We start from the raw sequence: 25,385 nt of genomic DNA on the forward strand, positions 1-25,385 counted from the left end.
TTTATACAGGAGAATTTCTGCAGAATTCTATTTTTTCCTTTTTGTCCAAAGCATTTGAAGTGTTTATTCCTATGATCCTGTGACTATTGCCCCCCTCATACCTCCTACAGTAGGCTTCATGTCTGCCTTGTCCTAAAAGCTTACCTTACTATTTCTACATACTGGCAGCACAAACGTATGTGTATTGTCTGTTACCCAGGGAATGGACATTCTAATGTACAGCTTGATCCCATGCAGACAAGACCCTGGTAATTAAAAAACAGGTGTGGGAGGAAGAGTCTCCCATGATGTCCAAAGCTAATCTCATGTGGTTTTCCTTTTTCCTCCTCTTTTAGAATGCAAGAGGATTGAAGTTTTGGATGTTGTGTTTGTAATTGACAGCTCTGGAAGCATTGACCATGATGAATATAATATCATGAAAGACTTTATGGTTGACTTGGTGAAAAAAGCTGATGTTGGCAAGAATCAGGTCCGGTTTGGGGCTCTGAAGTATGCTGATGACCCAGAGGTGCTGTTTTATCTGGGTGACCTTGGCACAAAATGGGAGGTGATTTCGGTGCTCCAGAAGGACCAGCCCATGGGGGGCAATACTTACACTGCCGAGGCCTTAGGCTTCTCAGACCACATGTTCAGTGAAGCCCGAGGTAGCCGTCTGCAAAAAGGGGTCCCCCAAGTCCTCATTGTGATCACCGATGGGGAATCCCATGATGCTGATAAGCTCAATGCCACAGCCAAGGCCTTGAGGGACAAAGGCATTCTTGTCCTGGCTGTGGGGATTGCTGGTGCTAATCCCGTGGAGCTGCTAGCCATGGCAGGATCAAGTGACAAGTACTTCTTTGTGGAGACGTTTGGAGGCCTGAAGGGGATATTTTCAGATGTGTCAGCCAGTGTATGTAACTCTTCAAAAGTAGGTAAGATTTGTCAATTAAATTTTTCTTTATTTTGGTTTTTTTTAATTTTTTTATTGTTAGGTTAATCACCATACATTACATCATTAGTTTTTGATGTAGTGTTCCATGATTCATTGTTTGTGCATAACACCCAGTGCTCCACGCAGAACGTGCCCTCTTTAATACCCATCACCAGGCTAACCCATCCCCCCACCCCCCTCCCCTCTAGAACCCTCAGTTTGTTTTTCAGAGTCCATTGTCTCTCATGGTTCGTCTCCCCCTCCGACTTACTCCCCTTCATTCTTCCCCTCCTGCTATCTTCTTCTTCTTTTTTTTTCTTAACATATATTGCATTATTTGTTTCAGAAGTACAGATCTGTGATTCAACAGTCTTGCACAATTCACAGCGCTCACCATAGCACATACCCTCCCCAATGTCTATCACCCAGCCACCCCATCCCTCCCACCCCCCACCACTCCAGCAACCCTCAGTTTGTTTCCTGAGATTAAGAATTCCTCATATCAGTGAGGTCATATGATACATGTCTTTCTCTGATTGACTTTAAATAAAATTTTTTTTTAAATTCCTTAGTATTTTTTATTTAGGTGTGTTTTACTAAAATAACTAAGTATTATTAGATGAATTGCTATTAATCCAGGATTCCAACATCTTGGGTATAGTTCCTTATAAAAATTATTTAACTTTTCTGGCTTTCATATGTCTTGCCTCCTTAGAAGACAGCTCCTACCTTTTTCTTTCATAAAACTAATGAAATCTGTTTGGGTCTCACTGAAAACTGGGACAAATCTTAGCTTCTGTTGGCCTGTGCCTAAAATTCAATATGTCCTTTTAAGCCTGCTGCAGAAGTTGACCTTGATTTTCTGTATTGAAAGTTCTCGCTTGGGTGTGTTAGAAAAAAAAAAAAAGTGCTTTATTTCCCTTATATGAAACTGAAACAGGAATTCAATGAGTTAACTAGTTCCTAAATGATCTATTTACCATATTTCTCTTTATCTCTTCCTTGCTTATCTTGACTGCGGGAATCTCTGATACCTTTAATCTTAGGCTAACAAGAATTAATTAAGTTAAGTCAATGGTGAGATCTCTGGGGGAATTCAAGGAAATGATAATGTTTACCAGAACACACATGAGCATGTGCCAAGCATAACTCATTCATTGGCAGTGGTTTTTCCTGTTCTTTTTGTTTTGTATTTGTTGTATTAATACAAAGGAAGCATCTCTAAACTATATTGCATTGCCCAAAAATATTTTTCTCAAGTACCTATTTTTGCCTATATGCACCAGCAAGGGAACTGAATGAGAGGAAAACAGACACGATATAGGCTGGAAGGCATGATTTTAAAACCTCAGTTCGCCCTGATAATAATCAGAAAAGTATTGCTTGGCTTAACTAGCCATTGAGGCCAAGTGAATCATACAGACCATCTGTCTTTTTGTTTGAGTCCCTAAGTGGCTGTGTGCTATTTTGTTTTCTCTTGCTGTGCTACTACCGTCCCTGGGCTTTCTGGAAGGGGTTAAGGCTACACTGCAGGTAAGAATGAGTTTTCTGTGGCACCACCCCCATTTCTCTGGCATCTTTGAAAAGAAAATGGTGTAAGGCCAAATGAACCATGAGAGACGATGGACTCTGAGAAACAAACTGAGGGTTCTAGAGGGGAGGGGGTGGGGGGTCGGGTTAGCCTGGGGATGGGTATTAAGGAGGGCATGTATTGAATGGAGCACTGGGTGTTATACGCAAACAAGGAATCATGGAACATGTAATGTATGGTGACTAACATAATAAAATAAAATTTAAAAAATTTAAAAAAAAAGACCAAATGGAAATCCCAAGAGAGACCTAAAGGGATGTGTGAGTTGTTTGTGCCTTTATGAATGGATTGTTTTTATTTCCTCTCAATTAATGTGACCACTGGATGGCATATGATAAGAAACCGTCTTCAGAAATAACATTTCTATATAGCTACAAACACATAATCTGCACTGGCCAGGTTAAAGAAAAAATAACCTGATTTTTGTTGTTGTTATTCCCTTTCCTCTTCTTTGTAGATTGTGAAATTGAAAAAGTAGATCTTGTTTTCCTCATGGATGGTTCAAATAGCATTCATCCAGATGACTTCAAGAAGATGAAGGAATTCCTTGCATCTGTTGTGCAAGACTTTGATGTCAGTGTCAACAGAGTACGTATAGGTGCTGCCCAGTTTAGCCATACCTATCGGCCAGAATTTCCACTGGGTACTTTCATAGGCAAAAAGGAGATATCATTTCAGATTGAAAACATCCAGCAGATCTTTGGATACACACACATTGGCGCTGCACTCCGGCATGTGAGGCATTACTTCCAGCCAGACATGGGCAGCCGGATAAATGCAGGTACCCCGCAGGTGTTGCTGGTCCTCACAGATGGCCAGTCCCAAGATGAGGTGGCCCAAGCTGCTGAAGACTTGAGACACAAAGGTATTGACATTTACTCTGTGGGCATTGGGGACGTGGATGATCAGCAGCTCATTCAGATCACCGGGACTGCCGATAAAAAACTAACGGTTCATAACTTTGATGAACTGACAAAGGTCAAAAAAAGGATAGTTCGCAACATCTGTACCTCGGGGGGTGAGAGCAGTAAGTATTTAATGTGTCCTTCATATTTTTTCCTTCCCTGTCTTTGCTGACACTCTCCTCAATCTCTGTTTACATCCCCAGGGGCTGGTAGGAGAATTTAGATTTGTGCCTCTAGATTTCAGATTGAACTTTTCACAGTCATCAGGTATTTCTTTGTGATTTGTGGATTGAAAAACAGGACATCTGAGAGCCTTTTGTCTCATACACCACCCCCCATCCTCCACACCCCCTGCCCCAGAGCCCATGCCCACTTTGCAAATAGGAATGCTGTGGCATGAGGAAAAGGCCATTGTTTACAATCTCACTGGTTTCATAGGTTGGAGACCCTGTCTCAAAGAAGTAAACTATTTGACAGGTGTTGGTTGCCTGGCAATAGGGCCTTCAGGCTTCCAAATGCTGTGGTACAGGTGTATAAAGGACGAAGAGCCTTGAAGATTTAGATCTTTATTATGAAAACTTTTTACTGCAGAAGTTAGTAAATACCTTCTTAAAAGTTAGTCTATTTTGACATTTTCCAACAGATGGAAGGAAAGATCTTGAAAGAAGGATGATTTTTTTTTCTATTTTTGTAGATGTGCCCAGTGGGTTGGCTGTGGGTCTGTGTAACTATCTATGGTAAACAGAAACTCTAGATTTTCACCAGGACAAGGAAAGCTATCTGGTTGCTAGGAGGCAGCTCTGGAGACAGAGAGCCTGGCTACCAATCCTTCAATGGCCATTTTTTTCTTGGACAAGTTGCTTAACTTTTCTGTTTAATTTTCTCATCTATAAAATGTGAGCAATAGCAGCACCTAGTTCAAAGATCATTGTCAAGATTAAATGAGAAAATGTGCATTTAAACTTTATAATTACATCCCAGGTGTCATGCTTACTCAATGTAAAGTCACTTCATTTTTGTCTACCACTGATCCATTAAATTTATTCATGGGGGCCAGCTCTTCCTTTGCCCCTAGTCACTTTCAGGAAATAAGTGAACATTTTCTTGGTGATTAATATGTCTATCAAAAGGTAACTGTTAAAACTAAAAACTTCATTCAAGGTTACTCCACTTTCCCAGCCTCCCACAGGCTGCTCACTGGCCATGACAGAGGAGGTCACACGTGGTTGGCATTTTACCCATTGTTGCCCACCTTTCACTTCTACCCCCTTCTCCTAGGCCCTGCCCTCTTGCTGCTAGCCATGGTTCCAGAACGGGTTGGGGAAGGGAGAAGAGCTAAAGAAGTACAGAAAATTTCCTACTTGGTGATGCTTGGCAAGAATTGGTTTTCTGTGACAATAGCCCATATCTAAATCTGGATCCATTCATGGGTCTTCCAAAGACTTTCCCTCCTGCCCTCCATATTTGGCAGGGGATCTCTCAACCATAGTTCCTTTGAGAAAGGTAAACATGTCTCAATTCCAGATGTTCCCTTATGCCTTCCTCAGCCTCTGGGCATCTGGTGATGCCTTCAGCTTTATTCTGCTGCCATCTCTTTGGTCCTCCAGTTAGCCGCCTTAGATAGGAGATCAAAGGAGTCCACAACAGCTCCTTCTTACATGTGGACATATCAACTCCATGGGAAACAATTACATATCAGTTGCCCCAGTAAATACTAGAAGTTACAGGCCTTCAATGTGGTCACCTCTCCTTTGCAGAGAGAGCAGTGTGTCATTCTTGTGGTTCATTCCTTAGAATTTCTAGGCTTGTCTCATCTCTGAGTTCTCTCTTAGACCTCCTCTTACCTGACTTAGAGGAAATTACCTCCTTTCCTTCTATGTGTGTGTTTGTGTGCAGGTAGTGAGACACCTCCCAACACATCAACAGTTCTCTCCCCCAAAATGCTCTTCTAAACTCTAAGCTCAAACCCTTTATAAGACCTGGTGTACAGCTAAAGGTTAAGAGTCCCGTCATTGATTAGGGACTACTGTCTTCGTAAATCCTGCTTCATGATATCCTCATACTTTGGAATGTCTGGTGACCTCAGCCAAAACTTCCACATTAATTTCCTATTTCAAATGAAATAGCTCTCTTCTAGAGAGAGTGAAAGAAAACCATGTGGAAAGTGAAAACCAGGAGTATGCACTCCCACGTAGTAAGTTATCTTTAAAGGAAATAGTCATGAATGTAAAAATAAATAAATAAAAGTCCTCTATATTAAGATAAACTTGAAGTCATTACTGCAGCAAACAAGAATGTGAGACTTTTGTAGCCAAGCTGCGGGCTGAGGACTGAAGAGGCTGGAATGAACAGTGAGAAAGCTCCAAAGGCATGTGCAGATATACTAGAGAATACCAGTTCTTCTTAAACTACAACCCCCACCCCGAGTCCAAGAAATTCAACAACAGTTTGGTATGACTCAAAGCAAATCAGACTTAGAGCCTAAGCATCTAGCTTTGCTTCTTATTAAAATAGGTATAACTTTGGAGAAGTATCTTGTAATGATCTTATAAATATACAAATACATGGAGTCATGGGGTTAGTTCACAGAAGGACAACTTACCAAGAATTCCTTGGTTTAGGAACGTTAATATTTTTTGCAACAGTTCAGAGCTATATTCGAATTGAATGTCTTAGCAGACAACAAATTCTCTTAGGCAACTAAACTCCAAAGTCTGTTTTCTTACCTTCATTCATGTTTATTTTCCTGATTTTTCTTTGAACCTGGCTATTCTGATCACCTAGAGATTATCAGGCAGTGTTCAGGATATAGAAATGCTACCTTTTTCATTGAGCCATGATTAGGTAGCAAAAGAATCAATATCTTTTCTTATCTCTTATCATTTGCATCATCATGGATAGATACATCAAAAAGGAGAGTTAAGTGAGAAGCTAGTCTGGGGGAGGATTTTATTCAGGATTTGATTCAAGGAATGTGAGAAATGTAAGGACAAAAATAGATGGTCATTGCCAACTTTCCTTGACAAGGATCTCTTAGGTTTCTGTCTTAATTGGGTTCTTTAGAAAACGGACCTCAAAGCAAAGTTTATATGCTAATACTTTAGATGCTAATACTTTGAGAGTGCAATCACAGGGAAGCAAGAGTGAGTGTAAGGGAAGTGATACAGGAAAGGAGAAAAAAATAAATACAAGATGGTATATTACTAAGCGTGCTACAGGTTCTTAAGAAAGCAAAATTGGTGCATCATTCATGTAGAATATCACCAAGGAAGTGTGTGGAACCAACACATAGATGGGCCCATCAGTGAGAATAAAGAAGAGGATCTGTCTGCCAGTTTCCTCCCAGCTACTGCCTCTCATCGATCAGAGTTTACCCTCATGGAGAGTTAATTCTCCTACCCTACTGGGTTGTGTTATCTGTGCTTTGGGGAAACCAGACATGGGACCCACAGTGGATTATATCTGTGACTGGAAGTGGTAGAAGGAGCCAGAGTTCCCATGAATTCAGTTGGTTTGGACATGGGAACCAGAGTCATCCTGACCCTCCTGCCCTGAGGATGATGGAGGCCATGACAAAGCCTGGTTTCCATCCCCTGCACACTTTTGGGAGACCAGATGATGGTGGCAGCTGAGGCTATCCAGTGGGTAAATGTCCAAGTCCTGGATTGGGTGGGGAGGAGGTAGCAAATCTGGGAAATACATAAACTGGGTCTCTTACACTACCTATTTTCTAGATCATTCTTTTTTTCATCTAAGATACCCCTTCTTTCAAAAGCCCCAAATTTCTCTCTTATCCCAACCAATAACTGCCAATAGCCCAACTTTCCCCTTTAAAGTATTTAAGAAATTTTTTCTAATCTTACTGATATATCCTACCTTCTTGACAGTATTTCTTAATACTAAGAATCTGCCATCATCAACTCTAATTATGGACTTTGTAAGTCAGATAATTAAAATCCACTTTTAAGTCTGGCAGGGAACTGTCAAACCACCTGTTTAGTCCAATCCACTCTGCTCTGTTATTTTTATTTTTATTTTGGACTATATAATCTCATTTTTATAAACAGGAAAATTTTATAATCTCATTTTTATAACCCAGAAAGGTTAAGAGACTTGCCAAAAGTTATCTAGCAGTAGTAACGTCTTGGCCAGTCCATGACTAAAATTAAACATGGAGTCTTCCCACTTAAAGACCTCCCCCCATCCAGACTTCCACACTGTGGTTTGTGAGGACAAGTCAAACACTCAAAACACTAGTTTTGCTTCTCCTTGTTATCACCCTCCGCAGCAGTGCTGTGGACTCCCTTCTCAAGTTGCCCTACGTTTATCGCCATTTTTCAATTCCCCCTCCTGCTATCCTAGGTTAATCCTTCATTATTTCTCTTGGAAATCCAGTGTTAGCCTTCTCCCTAGCTCACTTCCAAAACCATCCTTGCCTCTTGTTAGCTGTGAGGGCTCCTGATTTGAGGGCAGATGTCTCTGTAGAGTTGGTAAGACCCTTCCTTCCAAGAGAGCCCACTTGATTAATATGGCCTAGTCTATTGTATTTAGACATGTGGCTGCCAACTCTGGATTTGTGCCTCACAGTTATTCCTTTGATCACATTATTATGGAATAATTTGTCAATTTGAATTAAATAAACACAAGGAACTTATTTACTAATCTATACAAAAAATTAAAACACTAAATTTTTAGAGGGGACCGTTCCCAGGATCACTCAATGACATTTTGCCATATCTGCCAATGTTCGTTTTTCAACAGTCTCAAGATTGAAATGATAGGATATTGATTCAAGAGGAATTTTGGAAAGGACATATTCTGATGCTTCCTTCTGACCAGTTTCTTTCTCCTCATCTCCCTTTCCAAATATCAGAGAAGAGATTTTTCTAAGAAAGTTCCTATGGCAAAATAAGAAATAAAGAAAAACTAAAGAAAACCCACCTTTCAGATGTTTTGATAACATTGATTTACCTGAAATGTCATGGTGAAAATTGATTATCAGATAAGGATTTATTTTCCCTCACCCAACTCTTTTCTCATTAAACGGGAATCAGGGTACAAGGGAGTGGGGAAAAAAATGAATCAAGCTTCTGGCCCTTATTTTAAAATTAGAAAGTGACATTTTGATTTCAAAGACTTGCAAATGTACAACTGACCAGTGTGTCTGGAGGTAGTATAGGTGGGCATTTGTCCACACAACAGCTATCTGAAAAACTGCTTATCTGAACAAAGCAAACTAAAAATACATATTCTTCCTCCCACCTCCCCCTGCCTTTTTTTTTTTTTTTAGCCAACCAAGCTAGTTAAATTCAGCTTTGCTGAATTTGTATCCAACTGAATTTGCTGGAAAATTTGAAGTTTTTAGCCAACCTAAAAGTTCTGGAAAGAAGAGTGCATATGAATTATCATTTTATCCTCCTCTGATTATCTCCCCTTTAGGAGGCTCAGCTTAAATTATCAAGCCCCTTCTAGTTTCTCCAATGCTTAACATGTCCCTGGCCCTAATAAGGATAAAAGCAAAGCACTCTAAATGGGAAACCTCTCTAGGTATTTATTGAATCTCCAAATGGCAATGGCTTCAGCTTCCTGAGTGCCTGAGCTCTGAAGGCAATGCCATCTTTGACATAAACTAAGCAAGATGCCAAAGGATCTCTTGGAGTTTTTCTTTTTTCCTTTTTCTTTTCTGAGTGGATGTTAGAAGACAAAAAGAAGAATCAGAGATTGTTTTTAGAGAGATAAATCTTCACAGTCATTCCTTTAGACAAGTCCCTTGTGATTTATTTTTTTCTAAATGACTATTCAAATATTTTTATACTTCCCTTATAGTTATAATTTAATATTTGTCAAGTGACCTCAATTGGTAAGTAGCATGGTATGAATTTCCTCTTTCAGACTATTAACACTTCCACATACAACTTTAGATACTTAAATGATTTTGTGTGGCTTTTTCAGTGGCCCCAATAAAGTCTTTCAGAACTTTGTTACAAAATCATCTAGATTTTATACCAGCTTAAAAATATATTCTATACTTACACTTTTACCGGTTATAAAAGAGTGATTCTAAGCTTCTTCCTTTATTCAGTCATGTTCTTCCTTGTTTTCCAACTTTATAAATGGAATCAAAATAAGAATTTCAAATACCTTGATTCAGATATGGCAAACAAGCCAAATAAAGGTATCTGTTGGTCTAATAAGATATTATTTTCCCTTGAACCCTAGATTGTTTTGTGGACGTTGTGGTGGGATTTGACATCTCAACTCATGAAAATGGGCAGACTTTGCTTGAAGGTCAGTCTTGGATAGAAACCTACCTTCAAGACATCTTACGTACCATCAGCTCCCTCAATGGGGTAAGCTGTGAGGTGGGCACAGAGACTCAAGTTAGTGTGGCTTTTCAAGTGACCAATGCCATGAAAAAATATTCACCCAAGTTTGAGATCTATAGCGAAAATATACTGAACAGCTTGAAGGATGTAACAGTTAAAGGACCATCTCTTCTCAACGCAAACCTCTTGAGTTCTCTATGGGATGCATTTCAGAATAAATCAGCTACTCGAGGAAAGGTAAGCTGGTTTTACTATATCTGCTGGTCTATGGTTGCGATGACATCCTTTTTACTCAATTTTCTTTTTGAATACTTTCCTAGGTGGTTCTCTTATTTTCAGATGGATTGGATGATGACATTGAAAAGCTTGAACAAAAATCTGATGAACTTAGAAATGAAGGTATTGAGCATGGGGAAGAGTGGGAAAGGAATGTTTACTGAGTTTATAACCTCAGAACTCAATTCTGGCTCTTAAGTTTTTAAGCACTCAAATAACCCTGAATTTGTCCACCAATATGCTCTTGGGAGAGCAAATGAGCTCTCAGAACATTCTGGCATCTACTTTTTTCTTCTTACACTATGTATGTGAAACAGCACTGAATATAAAGTCCTACCCTTTCTCTTATAATACTGTATGTCTTCCTAAGCTTTCCTGGAGAATATTCCTGTATCCCTTGGCCCACATCATCTAATATTGCTACTTCTTTAGGGTCTGCAGAAGTGAACAGTGTATTTCTCCTTGACCAAGGAATAGAAGAATTGGATTATTTTCTTTTGACACTGTTAGAGTTTCATTCCAATCTCAAGCATTGTTGGACAAGTCTACTCATATTTTGGAGTTTTCTAATTAGTTCCTTCCTTCAGACCACAGATGGACCAACCATGGTGCTTAGGAGTTTTTAAAGCATTGGCTCTGGGCTTTTTGCTTTAGGAACAAATGCCCAGTCTGACTTACTGTCAGTTCTTACAAAATATGGATCAGTGGAAGAAAAATGAACCCATGTGTTCTGGTTTGACTAAGAATAGAAATACTTTTCCTGTAAGTGGATGCTATCAGTGCCCCCTTTCTAAGCAGTTTTCCCCATCCTCCAGCTACTGTGACTGTTGGCTGCCAGAAACTCACAGGTTCTCCTTTCTCTGAAGAATTGCTGTTGACCAGTGGAAGCCATGTCACCTGGAAGGTTACTCCCTACCCCACCCCTAGGCAGCAGGTAGAGTACACGGAATTGGACCCTACCTCAAAATGGCCCCAGTTCTGTGGTATAATTTATGTTCCAGAGTTCCCCATGGGATCAGTCTTCAGCTAGTCTTCAGCTGAAACACTGTCTTGCTCAGCTCCTTCCCCTGCTCTATCTTGCTTTTTTAACCCCTTCTTCAAAGAGTGCTTCCTCAATAAATTGTATGCATCCAAATCCCTTTCTCAGCCTCTGCTTCTAGAGAACCTGGCCTAAGACAGTTGCTTAGGCTGCTCCCAGGTTAGCTACTAGAAGCTAGGGAGATCAGTCCTTTCTGTTTGTTCTCTCTCCTCAATCTTAAACAAATTGCAAAATTAGCTGTATTTACAGCTGTAAAGTACGACTTTTTATTTTGCCCTTTATTTGCTAAAGCTGCTTTCTTTTTACTCTTTCAAGTCCTGGACTTTCTTTATGATCTACAATGGAGATATTAATGAAGACTAAGAATAAGACCCTAGAGTGCTTAATTTGGTGGGTAGGGTTTTGTTTTTTGGGGTGTGATTTTTTTTTTTATAATTTCAGCTTTTGTGGTGAAAAAGATGTATCTTTTGCAAACAACGTAAGAGTTTTCTTCAGGAAGTTTCCCTCAGAACACCCAGATTTCTAAGACCAACCTTCTTTTTCCCAACTCCCAAAGAAAAACTATTAAATGAGTTTCAACTTCAGAAGCTAGATTTTTAATATCCTCAAAAATTCAGAATCTCTGAATGGGAGAGATAAAGGGATGATGGCCATAATGTTTTTTGAAAAGTGTTAAATGGCTCTCAATATGGACAAGGAGTACCTCTAGCTCTGGCTTCCCATGTTTAAACATACATGATTTCAGTTGATGCTTGGCCCTATGATCCATTAGCCTAGGAGAGCCTCCCGAATTTGGGGCCAGGTATCTATGTGTATAAACTGTGCACTCATCATGAGACAAGAGGAGACCTGGAGAAAAGGATACTCAGTGGTGGATGTGGCTTTCTAACTAATCCACATGAATTGGGGTTTGAATTCATTTCATTTCTTTAAATAGTGATTCTTACATTCTTTCAATTTTTGAAATATTTTCTTCCTTAATTTATTTTTAGGAATTGTATTTAAAATCTTTTGTCTTATTATTGGATGAGTCTGAAAGGAGCAGGATCAGAGTCCCCCATCCTGAGGAAAGCAGTTACAAATAATAGTTATATGCATTATTTGCGGCAGATCAACAATCCCATGGTTCTCATAATTCTTACATTTTCACACATCTCGGAGCTTACAAGAAAAATCAGATGTGAGATTTCCCCCCTTATAAATAGATCTATTAGCCTGCCTTCTCTTGATCAGTAAATTCTTTTGATGAGCTCAGCATTCCTCACTGTCTATCCCAGCCCACTCCGCCGTCCCTTGTCTCCTTGTCATTCTCATTCCTAGAAGAGTGACTAACACCTTGTTTATTTGAGACAAGCCAGAGATATCAACACTAAAATGAGGGAAGTCCTGGTAAATCAGGACAAGCTGGTCACCCTATTCTTTGGTGTTTCTTCATTTATTCCGCTTCAGCCAACCTCTCTGTTTTCCTCTCCTAGAACTTGAGCCTCCCCAATATGTCCCTGAAACTTTATTCTCCTCATTCTCTTCTTCCTCTCACCCAAAATCATTCATTCAGAATCATACATACACTTAGAAAACATTCTTAATTCTCGGGTCTGTGAACATTTCCTTATTCTAGTCCATTGGCTTCCAAGTCCCATCTAAAGATGTCTTCACTCATCCATAACGAAATGAGGAAACTTATGCCAATAAAGCTAAGTTTATTCAATTTTAGGACTGCTGTTTACTCTGATTATGTCCTTAGTATACTTTTGTTATTAAAATGTCTTTTGATTGTAGGCTTTGGAATCAGGTTGTCCAGGTGAAAAACTAAAAATACCACTCAAGCCAGTCAAATAACCTTTCCAAGCCTCAGTTTTCTTATCTGTAAAATATGGCTATAATTCTACATATTCATACAGTTGGATTTGTAGCTTACAAGTAAGCTAATGCATGGAAAGCACTTAACTGACTTCCAGGCACATAGTAACTATTAATAAATGAGAGCACAGTTGTTACTATGGTTACCTCCACCATAAGGATTGCCAGGATTATTACTGGTGTCATTTCATGTTTATATCAATCAGTACTTTATCATTTCATGTTTGTATCAATTAATACTTGGCTAAGTAAGTCAAAACCCTCTGTTAGTCCCTTACAGTTTTCTTTGAAATATTCTGGTCTATAATGGTCTATAAAATTCTAAAGTTTATGAGCTACAGCTCTGGATGATTATATGTCATTTGTTTCTAACTGCCTGACAAGAGGTCTCTTACGGTCTTACAGTCTCCTACTATAATTCCAACTGGATTCTTGAATCCTTAAGAGGTCATTATATCTGTGCTTCTCAAACTTTAATGTGCACATAAATCATGTGGTGATTCTGATTCTGTAGGTAATTCTGTATTTCTGAGAAGTTCCCAGGTGATGTAAGTGCTGCTGCCCAAGGATGCCCCTTTGAATGGCAAAAATTTAGAACATTTGCTTTCTTGATATATCAGTTCTTCTGTATCTTAGTATACTGTATGGACCCTTTTTAAATCATTATATCTCACTTCAAATCATCCAGGAATTGGAAGTTCTGTTGTAATATCCCCTGCCTCCAATTTAATTAGCTTTGAAAAATGTAATTCCTTTTGTTCTCTGATGATAGTCTTGTCACTTGTCAGTTATACATTGCACGGTTGGGGGAAGTAGACAATAAAATGAGTGTTCCTCTTGCAACTGTTTTTCTAGAATAACAGTTTAGATACATATGCAAAAAGATTAAAATAGCCAAAACCACCTTACCCAGAGAATTGTAAACTGTGTTGGATAGGCCTGAATGCCCTCATAACTGTTGCTCTGGATGGAGCCACAGATTCAAGTGACCTGGCTGATCTCCTCTACATTGAATTCGGGAAAGGGTTTGAGTACAGGACCCAGCTCACTATTGGAATGAGGGACCTTGGGAGCCGACTGTCAAAGCAACTGGTAAGTTACTTAGAAAAGGCTGATGAGTTTAAATTTTCTATTTGTTTTGTATATAGATTTAGTATTTATGCTTATGAATTTGAACTAATTTTGTTCACTTGGGTATGAAAAAAAGGCTTTTCTGAATTAGTAAACAGCCTAAATAAGAGGATGTTTTGGGAAAAAAAATGTAATACGGTAGAGATACATCAAAGCATGTTTAATTAATATGCTGGCAAAAAAGGGAAGAAATTTATAGCACCTACAATCCTGCCTGAATTACAGTCACTGAATGTAAGCGCTGGAGGGAATCTGAGGTGACAGGGTGAATCTACTTCTCCCTCAGCCAGCTGGTTTTCACACCCCTTGTGGATCCTAAGTGTCACAGCTCACCGCAGTGAGTATAACTCTCGTGTTTAAGATGTGTATTTTCCCTGCAACATGGCTTGTAAGGGAGAGCCGATTGCACTTGGAGTTCAACCAAAGGAAGAGCAACCTGCCCCGATGTTGGAGGAAGAACAGAGCAACATGATAACGGACCTCCTTCTATGTTGTACTGTATGTGCGATCAAAAGCTTTGTAAATGTCTTGACTGCAATGTTCGCCTTGTGAACTCTTTTTAGAACCTAACGTCTACATAAGTGCAGCCTAGTCCTATTTCTTTCAGAAATGTACAAGGATTCAAACTAGAGTGGTGAAGGATTACCAGATTATGTGGCACCACTTTCACCTTAATAACTGGCTAATGATCTCTCATTTGCTTATGATTTATGAATTCTGTAATCAGCACATTAAGACACTTTCCAATAACACACTAGCTCCTGGTATTTTTCACCTGTAGGATTTGTATATAAATAGATGTTTAAACACCATTTGTTAAGTGTAGTAATTATGTGAAAATAATTACTTCAAGAATATGGAAGTTTTGTTGGAATTGCTTTTTCTACATGGGAAGACTGTCTCTTTTACAAAAGGTCTTTTTTTCCCTACTATTTTTTCCCCCGTCTTTGAAATTCGTATTGGTAATTCATAGAGGGAGGAAGTTATTCCTCAAAACAAGCCTGTCAGTGTTTCAGTATCACATCAATGCTAGATTGTCAAAGAAAAACTTAATTTTAGAAACAGTTCAATTTTAACATTAATAATAAAAGATCTAATGCTGTAGGGTTTTAGTGATCCGAAGAAAATTGGTATTATCTAATATAAAATCAAAGAATCCAGTTTGTTATTTGATTTCACACATTTCAAGTTTTATTGGTTTTTCTGATATTTTCAGTGGAAAATTTTTTTCTAATGGCTGAAAAGGAACATTATATAATAGACATAGAAGCACAATTGCTAAATGACTATTATGACAAAATATTTTCATTTTTCATCACACTAGATTTTTGATGGGAAACTTTTCAACATAAAGATTAATTCTACCCCACCAAGGCCAAGCACGGTGTTTACTGCAAATTTTCCTAAAAATAAATCTTGTGGGTTAATTGTACAAATGCAGTGGAATATGTCAATTTTTCAAAGGATGACTAGGTTCAGGATAAAATTCACTGATATTTTTCAATATATAATATGGTTTTTCAGCCAGGGTATAAAGGGGAATCTTCTCCCCATTCCCCCATTGTCTACAGCAAGGGTTTTGGAAATGTGGAGTGTGTAGTTGGTGTTTTTGAAATCCTGTCACAAAAACTTTCCTGGAAGTGTTTACCATTGGACTCCATTCTAAGCACTATGACATCGGGCACTGTCTAAATCCTTTAGCATGCAAAAATTTCACAAAATAGGGAAAGGAGAAAACAGCATTCATTTTATTGAACAAAATATTGGGGGCAGAATTGTATAAGGTAATCAGCAACACCATGGCCAATGCTGGGATGGGGTGGGATCAGGAGATCACATTAATAAATTAGTATGCACTGAGTTGGCCATGGCTAAGCTAATAGCATTTTGAGGATACAAAAACCTCTTTGAGGAAACAAGCCGTAAGAGACTCTTAACAGAGAACAGAGGGTTGATAGGAGGTGGGGGATGGGCTAGATGGGTGATGGGATTAAGGAGGGCACTTGTTATGATGAGCACTGGGTGTTGTATGTGAGTGATGAATCACTGAATTCTACTCCAGAAGCCAATATTGTACTGTATGTTAACTACCTACAATTTAAATTAAAAAAATAAAAGGAACCTCTTTGAGTTGATTCTGAAGTCCTCATAGGGTGGAGAATGCAGACCACAGAAGGAAGGATAGCAGCTAAAGAATGTCTCATGCACTCTCTCTGAAGCATGGTTACTTTAATGGGGAACAGGTTTCTGAAACTGTGGAAGAAGTCTGAATGACACCGTTGAGCATGTATGTGTGATTTGGGAAGCAATGCCACCCAATGTCATGTATTTCTTACTCTTCCCCAAGGTTAATGTTGCTGAAAGGACGTGCTGCTGTTTATTCTGCAAGTGCATTGGAGGGGATGGCATAATGGGGGATCCTGGACCACCAGGGAAAAAGGTGATTTTAGTTAAGATTTATGGCTCACCTTATTTGAATGTAGTATGTCTTTCAGACATGGGGTTAGGTGGAAATAAAGGATGATTTTAGCTTCTAGATAGAGCCTCTGAGGTAACCACTTATTCTCCATGACAACTAGATAGGCTTGGCTTTCCCTTGGCATTCTAAATTGGAGTCTTCTAAAAAACTTTCAATACAAGTGTCAGGAGGGACAACTGCCAAGATCCTTGATTATCTAGTGTTCCAGCAGGGATGACAACGACGCCCAGAAATCAACGGTGATCTCTGTGTTGAATAATGAAAACCTCCTGAATATCAGTGTCCTTTCGATTTCCATTTTTAATGACTGCAGAGTCATTTAAATGAAGTAGGGTATGTTTTGGGTAAGTCTGCTGATAAGCAAATTAGGTCAGCTCACCCTGTCCTCACAGAAGATGTGGCAATGTTTCAGTCAGCTTTAGCCAGACCAAAAATCTCACAGATGTATGCACAAAAATGCCAATCATAAAACAGTAGCCAAAAATAGATTTATGTATTTCCTAACCAAAAAAAAATATATGTACTCATAAAAAAATATGATTTGGGGCTTTAGGAAATGCTAAAATATGCATAAACATACTGTGGATGTGTTTAATAATTTCAATACTGCTTATTTACATGTGTGTTCGATTTGTGAATAATTTGTAGATAGCACCATAACTCCCAAATCAACATGTTTGTGTCTCTGAAGAAAATTTTCAGACTATTTCCTGAATGCTTCAACTTTATGTAAGGAGAATGGTAGATTTAAAAGAAAAAAAAAAAAAAAAAAGCCAGGCTCAGAAAGAATGAAATGTGTGTGGTCTATTTTTCTATGTATAGCATAAATCCTAAAAGATTTTTTTTAATGAAAAGAGGATAATTCTAGTCTGTTAAGGGCAAATATAGCTGTGTTCACTTGAAGGTTTGTCTGAGAAAAAATATTCCAGCACTATATATAACCCCAGAGAGAGTTATGAACAGCATTATGATCCACACATGCACACACCCTTGAGTTATCTGGATAGTTGTTTCAAAACTACATTTATTTTTATGTGTATAAATACAGCCTAGGTTGTGGGGGGAGGATTATTTTTTTTTTCAAACTCCTGTAATTCTACATAAAGTAAAACTATAGTTAAAGATCTTTGCTTGATTACCTTTGTTTTTTGGTCTGTGGAGTTCTAATGCATTCTTTGTTTCCTTATTTCCAGGGATCCCCAGGTTTTAAAGGCAGTGAGGGCTATCTGGGAGAGGAAGGCATTACTGTAAGTCAAGGTTTATTTCACCTCTATTTATTCCTGAGAACATATCTGCAAATAGGAAATCGTTTGTGTCAATTCAGAAGGAAACAAGAAAAGTCAGAGTCTAAGAATTCATGTACAAAATCTGAGGTCTTTTCTAATTCTCATCGGGCTTTGCTTCTGGTGGTCAATAATGGTTTATTAACCTACTGTCTCCTCTTTGGCTGTTCACCAACGCTGCACAATGAACTTAATGCGAAAGTTATTCTCTTCACCAGGGGACTCAAATCACTGCCATTTCCCCCTTCCTGATCCATTTTGCACAGGTAAACCAACTCCCCACATTATTTATCAAGGACCTCCACTCTTTCTCACATCCATCCACCCATCCATTCATCCATCCATCCATCCTTCTTCCTTTCTTCCTTCCATCTGTGCATTCATTTAACAATTATATATTGAGCATCTTACCATTTACCATAATAAATGAACTTCTCCACTCATGTATTCATCTAACAAATATATATTAAGGCATTCTACCATGTTTCAGGCACAGTGTCTAGACCCTAGAAATAAAAAAATAAGGAAAAGAAAAAATATGATTCCTATCTCAGGTAACTTCAGATGAGTGGAAAGGCAAATGAGACAACCATGTTTCCAGCTGCTAACCACAACAAGTCTTCTAATGGTACAATGAGGTGCATTGTGGCAAAGCATAGCAGAGCAAATACCTAACAGCCTTGGTAGTAGTTAAGGCTTGGGAGGGGAAGGCTGCAAACAAGGGGTAATGCTTGGGCAGACATCTGAAGGACAAATAGGTATTTCTTCAGACAAAGTTTGTGGGGGAGAACATATTACTAGAGAGAGAACAATGTGTTCAAGGGTATGTGATTGAGTCAGAGAATTTGCGTGTGTGTGTGTGTGTGTGTGTGTGTGTGTGTGTGTAGAATGGCACATAGCCAACATGGTTGGAACCCAGGACACAGTGAGGAGGTTACGTGACAAGCAAGACCCAGAGTCATTGGGAATCTTGAATATCCTACAGAAGATTTGGTGTCTTCCAGTTGATGGGCAGTCGTTGGATGATATTAAGCACAGGAGTAAAAATGATGGGGGCATGGGTTTAGAAAGCATACTCGGGCAATGTATGGATGCTAATAAGGCAGGGGTTACAGGTAGAAGCCTTGCAGTAGTAGGTGTAGGACAAAGCAGTCCTAATCTTAGTTGGGGGCAGTATACGGGGGTATGTTAAAGAGGATGAATGTAAGTAATTGTGACCTGGGGAGAGAGAAGCAGAGGATGATCTCTTTGTTTCCAGATCACAAGACCGCACAGACTAGTGGGGTTACCAAGACAAGGATTGTAGGAATGATAATTTGGTTAAAGAAAGAGAAGGAATATGGATTTTGGATTAGAAATCATGCTTAGATTTTAGTTAGATCATACCTAGAGCATCCTTCTCTGGTGCCTCACCAATTCTTCATTATCTGTTCCTGGAATAGCTGCTGAAATTTTGAGAATACATTTTAGCTGCCACTTGTTTGTATGTCTGTTTTATTTAGATACCACCCTACCCAGGGCAGTATCCAGGTGGGATCCAAAGCAAAGGGCTTCATCAGAGTAGTTCTGATTTACTTCCATTCTCCGGTTTAATAAGCATGAATTCTGGATTGTAAACCATGAGCAGTTACACATTTTTTTCCAACACAAAACTTGTACAATTTCTAAGAATCCAGAGTACAATGGAAAAAGCTCATCTAGGTATGTTCTCTTTCTCAGGGAGACAGAGGAACCAGTGGACCAGTGGGAGAGCAAGGTACTAAGGGATGCTATGGCGCCAAAGGTCCTAAGGTAAGGGTTGCATTAGGCATTGATAAGTCTTCCCAACATTAATTCCACTTTCTCACACTAACCACTATTCTCCTTTCTATTTTCAGGGAAACAGGGGACTAAATGGACAGGAGGTATGGTACCAATGGTATCCATTTATCTGCCCATCTCTTATCTAGACATATTTTAATTTTTGAAACTACTGAACAGTAGATCATACAAATGAAGTTTCTCTTGATCTTCCTTTATTGCCAGCCATTTGATTTTGCTTATTCTTGTCTTTTATTGCAGGCCATGTGTATTATTTGTTCACAGTTTCTATTACTCAGTAATCTTTGTTATTACTCAGGACTAGGCTGTATAGGAAAGACAAAACTAGACTTTTGTTTGGGGTCTGACTTCTTTCCACCTGAATGTGTAATACACTCTATTCTGATCACATCTGTCTTTTCAGGGAGAAGTTGGAGAAAGTGGAATTGGCGGGTTAAATGGAGAACAGGTAAAGCCTTCTCTTTGTCCCAAAAAGGCCCTTCTGAACTATTTCTCATCAAGAAAATGGAAATTTGAGTTTATTCTTCTGTTTTTTAGGGTGAGAGTGGTCTTCCTGGAGAAAAAGGAGAAAAGGGTGATGAAGGATCCCAGGTAGAGATTCAATAAAGAGACAACATGAAAAATGTCCTGGCAATTAGAGGTCTGACTAACAGAGTAAAACAGCTACGCTAAATGTATCAGTCAGTGAGCACCACAAAATTGCTTTGTGACAATCACAAAACCTCAACTGCATGCAATAATAAACATTTATTTCCTATGTGTCTGAGGTTTGTAACCCAGATCCCTGGTCTAGGCTAAGCGTGGCTGATCTTGGCTCAGGTGTCTGTAGATTGGCTGGCAGCCTTATTCCACATGTCTCTTATCTTCCTCCTAGGACCAGGAAGCATTGTCTGGCTTTGTTTTCCATCACCTTTTCATGGCCATGGCAGATGCACAAGGGAGCAAGTAGAAACACACAGGTTCTCTCAAGGTCTCTTAAGACCTAGACTTGGAGCTCTCATAGCAACACTTCCATCTCTTTCTGTTGGCCAGATTAAGTCATGGCCAAACTCGGGAGTTAGGGAGTCTTGTCCCACTACAGCTGGAAAGCATTACAGAGTCACATGGCAAAGGGCATAGATACAGAAGTAAAGAATTAGGGCCATTAATGAAAAGCAGCTACCACACTAAGAATGGCAGCAGGGTGTTAACAAGAGTCTGTAGGGTGGGGCAGCACACTACAAGTGTATGCCACTCGTTCCCATTTAGAACAGACACCAACAGCAGCCATACTTCCATCATCCACTTTGTCTGTCTTTGGGGTGTGAACAGCTGAGTCAGAAACCCAGTTTCTAGCTGATACAACCACCTTGGAGAAAACGGATAACGTCTCTGAATCTCAGCTGCTTCGTTAAAAGAAATATACAAACAATACCTGGTTTATAAAGTAGCTGTAAAAACTAAGACAACAAATGTGTCTGGAACACAGACTTCCTCACTGTGGTAAATAATTGAGATCACTCTTAAATTATTTACATGATGCCTGAAACTATTTTTTGGTTGTCCGTCTGTCCAGCTTAAAAATAACTCTAGGGGCACCTGGGTGGCTCAGATGGTTAAGTGTCTGCCTTCGGCTCAGGTCATGATCCCAGGGTCCTGGGATCGAGCCGCACGTTGGGCTCCCCGCTCTGCAGGAAGCCTGCCTCTCCCTCTCCCACTCCCCATGCTTGTGTTCTCTCTCTGGGTGTCTCTCTCTCTCTATGTCAAATAAGTAAAATCTTAAAAAATAATAACTCTAGTAGAAAAATTTTAATTATTCAAATGAGGGAGAAGACAAGCTCTTTGTTTTTGCTAATGTTATTAAAAATTCTTTTCTTATCCTTCTTCTGATTTGTATTATCTTTAGGGAAGCCCAGGAAAGCGAGGGGTTTCTGGTGACCGAGGTGCAAAGGGCCAGCGAGGAGACCCTGTAAGTGCTGGCGCTGCGTGGGCTGTAAGCTAAACAGGGCTTGGTTCCCCTCAGCTTCTGATAAGAAGAGAGCCCCACTTTACGTTACTACAATAGCAATCCTGAGTTTAGATCATCACAAGCACAACTGTTGTGGAATTTTAAAAGCATTTCCCTTGTGCTAGATCCTCTTCATCTATGGAATGAGCATGGGCAGTGAGAAGATCTTGTCCATCATTGGTGCATTTGGTTTTTTTTTTGAGAATACATATTCAGAATTGTTATTGTGCTTCAGAGCCACGAAGGAATTCTAGTCCCTTCCATTCTCCTCCTCTGAGTACCTCAAAATATGGATAGGGTGGAAGAAACAAAGCCATCTCTTTTCTTCCATTCTCCAAGGGTCTTTGTCAGTTAAGAATATGAACTTGGGCGCCTGGGTGGCTCAGTCATTAAGCATCTTCCTTCGGCTCAGGTCATGATCCCAGGGTCCTGGGATCGAGTCCCACATCAGGCTCCCTCCTCGGGGGGAAGCCCGCTTCTCCCTCTCGCACTCCCCCTGCTTGTGTTCCTGCTCTCGCTGTCTCTGTCTCTGTCAAATAAATAAAATCTTTAAAAAAAAAAAAAAAAAGAATATGAACTTAATTTTCTTGAATCCAAGCCAGCTAGGACCATTTCAGGCAAAACCTATGACACAAAGGTGCCTGCTTTCCTGGATATAACCTGGCTAAATAGGCATGACCCACACCAATGTAGGGGATATGCCAAGTCCAGTGAAACATCAGTACTATAGGACTTCCATCACCCCACCCACACAAAAGTAAGTCTCCAAAATCTTAATGAATTAGGATTTAGGTTTGTTTATTAAACTTTTCTACTGAGATATAATTGACATAGAACATGGTGTAAACTTAAGTTGTTATAAGATATTTATTTGGTAAATTTATATATTGCAATATGATTATGACCACAAGGTTAGCTAACTCCTGTATCGTGTCACAGAATTATCATTTCTTTTTTTGTGATGATTACAAATAAGATCTAGTCTCTTAGCAACTTTGAAGCATATGATACAGTATTGTTATCTATAGTCACTATGCTGGCCATTATCTCTAGAACTTAGTTTTGAACTGTAACCTCAGAAAAGTACACATGTTACACATGCACAGCTTGATGAATGTAAATGTGCCTGTGTAATCACCACCCAGGTAAAGAAATAGGACATCCCAGAAACTGCCCCCCATGTCTACTTTAATCACTACCAGCCTCTCCCAAAGGTAATCACTGTCCTAAAACCTTAAATTAGTTTTACCAATATCCCTGAACTTTAAGTAAGTAGAATCATATAGGATACACTCTTCTGTTTCTGGCTTCTTTTGCTCAAGTTTATGCTTGTGAGATTTATCCACATAGTTGTCAGTAACAATAGTTCATTCAGTCTCATTAAGCTTAAACCTTTTAAACCAGTTTTCAAAAAACTCCGTACTAATTTACACTTCCACCAGCAAAATACCATAGCAGTGTACTACACACACACACACATCAGAATGGCTAATTTTTTTAAAAAACTGACAATAACAAGTGCCGATAAGTGGAGCAACTGGGAAACTCACAGGACTTTGTCTATTGGAGGAGGAGTTATTAAAGACACTGGATTGATCTGAGAAAGAATTTAGTGCAATATATTGAGAAATATAAATCTTAGGTGTACATTGAAGATAACTATTTTAAAAGCAGAGGAATTGGCTCTTGAAGACTACATTGTTTAATAAGTGATGTTTTCTGATAATAGTCTGATGACCTGAGAGTTTTGAAACAACTTCTAAGTATCTAATTAGAAATAAAAAACTATCCATAAATAAAAATAATAAATAATAGTTCAAAGACATTTCAGTCATCTATATATGAAGGCCAAAAATTTCCTTGGGATATTGCTATAAAATTGCCATGTACTTTGGTCAGAATCCCCCCAGTTGTCTGCCAAATTGTCTGTATGATTACTTAACACTTCCAGAAGAATCTGAATAATGTAAGACGGGTTTTTTTTTTTTTTTTAAGGTTCTATGACTTTGAGATGGCTGAAAATTCAACCCACTAGAACTTCTGTAATGTGCTGTTTGTCACGATACTAATTTTAGTTTTTTAATGCATGATAATTCTTCCCACCCTCTTGGGAGTATACATCTCAAATCGAAGACAATTCTCTGAGTCTTTTTACATGTGGTTTTTATGGGTTACTATTTCAGGAAAAATTTGGGAGAGCAAGATTGATTGAATAAATAGAACCCACACATGATCAGATTATTCGTAGGAATGCATACAAATGGCACAAATTCCTGAAAATCTGTGCTTATTCAGACAGAACTTCCGATCACGTGAAAGCTAGTTTGGCCATTTGGAATTTCCCATTTGTAAAAATCTCATGTAATCTCATGTGATACTGGGGAGAAAACTGAACCAGATCATTTGAGCTACAGAGTGTAGTACGGTTCATGATTCTAAAACATATCATCATTAGAAGCCCATGCTAAATCTTAAATTTGTGTTAGATGATGTTCTTTTGTCCAGTTGCATAGAAAAAAACTGAAAGACTGGACAGATCATCTTCAGACTGACCAAACAACTAGGATATTCTATTCTGTAGAATATGCTAGCGTATGACTTTTTAAATGCCAGCTCTTCAATTAAATAGTTTGGAGTTGGGCCTCAATAAGTTATTTATACATCCAGTGGAATAAAATTTTGGACTTTACATTATCTTCCTTCTCCCTTTTTTGCCAAAATACAATCTCTAATATTGTGATTTAGGTATACCATGCTTGGAGAACTTAACAGACAAATATTTAAACTAAAAACAGAAATTATAGAAAATAATCTTTGGCTTTGGTATGTGGGGGGAAAGAACTAAGTTTTCACATAAATTCTGGTAATCTCAGTTATAAAGTAAATTCTAAGCTCATCTTTTTCTCTCTGGTAGCCTATAAACTGTAAGTGTAGAAACTATTTGTTTAAAAATCTTTCTCAGTATTTGGAACAATGACATGTCCCTGTTGGTGATCTCAAATTACTTATTGATTGATGAAGGTAATCTGGGCTGCTATCAGCCAAACAGCCCAGCAGCTGGCACGCAGCAGGACTGGATAATTCTTGTCCCCTCTCAATTTATTGGAGTGTTGACTGAACTGACTGGCTCAATTGATTGTCCCAGCATCATGGGGATACTGCTCTATCGGTGGTCCTAACTATCCAAGATAGAAAGCTTTCTGTTTGGCCTGCTAAGGATAATGTCCCACAATGAGTTCCTGCTAGAATGTTTGTGTGAATATTGGGGGAAACTCAAGATGCCAGAATTTTCTGAAAACTGGAAAAGTAGCAGTGAACATATGGGGCTAGAAAGCTGCCAGAAGTTCAAGAGGAGAAAGAGAGAATGGATGGCAGATACAGTCCTCAGTGCTGCTCAGTGTACTTGTGTTCTTTTGGTGGAGCCCCTTACAAACCGTCTCCCTTCACCCAAAGGTAGGGGAAAGTAAAAATCTAACAACCTCAAGTATAAACCTGTGTAGGCCCCAAGAAAGGAGAGCAAATATTAAGAGAAAGGATGGCAGTAGTAAGAAGGGGTACCTCCAGACCCAGGTTGAGAATTGTCATAAACACAAGACATGTCACCCTTGCTTCTCTTGGCAATGCCTTCTATGGTGAGCTCTTGCTCCCCCCACCCTGCCACATCCCCCCAACACTCACCTTAGGTCGCCACTCTCTTCTGATAATGCAGAACACAGGAGGAAAAGAAATCATGTGTAAGCCATTTGTAATTTCTACCTATCTATGCTTTTAAATGGA

General features: G+C 39.1%; 1 protein-coding gene across 1 annotated transcript in view; it reads left to right on the top strand.

Moving 5' to 3' along the window:
• COL6A6 (collagen type VI alpha 6 chain) overlaps positions 1-25,385 on the top strand; it is a 130,812-nt gene that overhangs the window by 33,951 nt on the left and 71,476 nt on the right. Inside the window, exons 7-18 of the mRNA XM_035727836.1 lie at positions 336-911; positions 2,959-3,528; positions 9,626-9,969; positions 10,053-10,131; positions 13,845-13,999; positions 16,386-16,478; positions 17,711-17,764; positions 19,520-19,591; positions 19,678-19,704; positions 20,025-20,069; positions 20,159-20,212; positions 21,507-21,569. Of these exons, the coding sequence (XP_035583729.1) occupies positions 336-911; positions 2,959-3,528; positions 9,626-9,969; positions 10,053-10,131; positions 13,845-13,999; positions 16,386-16,478; positions 17,711-17,764; positions 19,520-19,591; positions 19,678-19,704; positions 20,025-20,069; positions 20,159-20,212; positions 21,507-21,569 (2,132 nt within the window). The remainder of the gene's footprint in view (positions 1-335; positions 912-2,958; positions 3,529-9,625; positions 9,970-10,052; positions 10,132-13,844; positions 14,000-16,385; positions 16,479-17,710; positions 17,765-19,519; positions 19,592-19,677; positions 19,705-20,024; positions 20,070-20,158; positions 20,213-21,506; positions 21,570-25,385) is intronic.

The sequence above is a fragment of the Zalophus californianus genome, chromosome 1 (genome assembly GCF_009762305.2).
Source record: "Zalophus californianus isolate mZalCal1 chromosome 1, mZalCal1.pri.v2, whole genome shotgun sequence".
Classification (NCBI taxonomy): Eukaryota; Metazoa; Chordata; class Mammalia; order Carnivora; family Otariidae; genus Zalophus; species Zalophus californianus.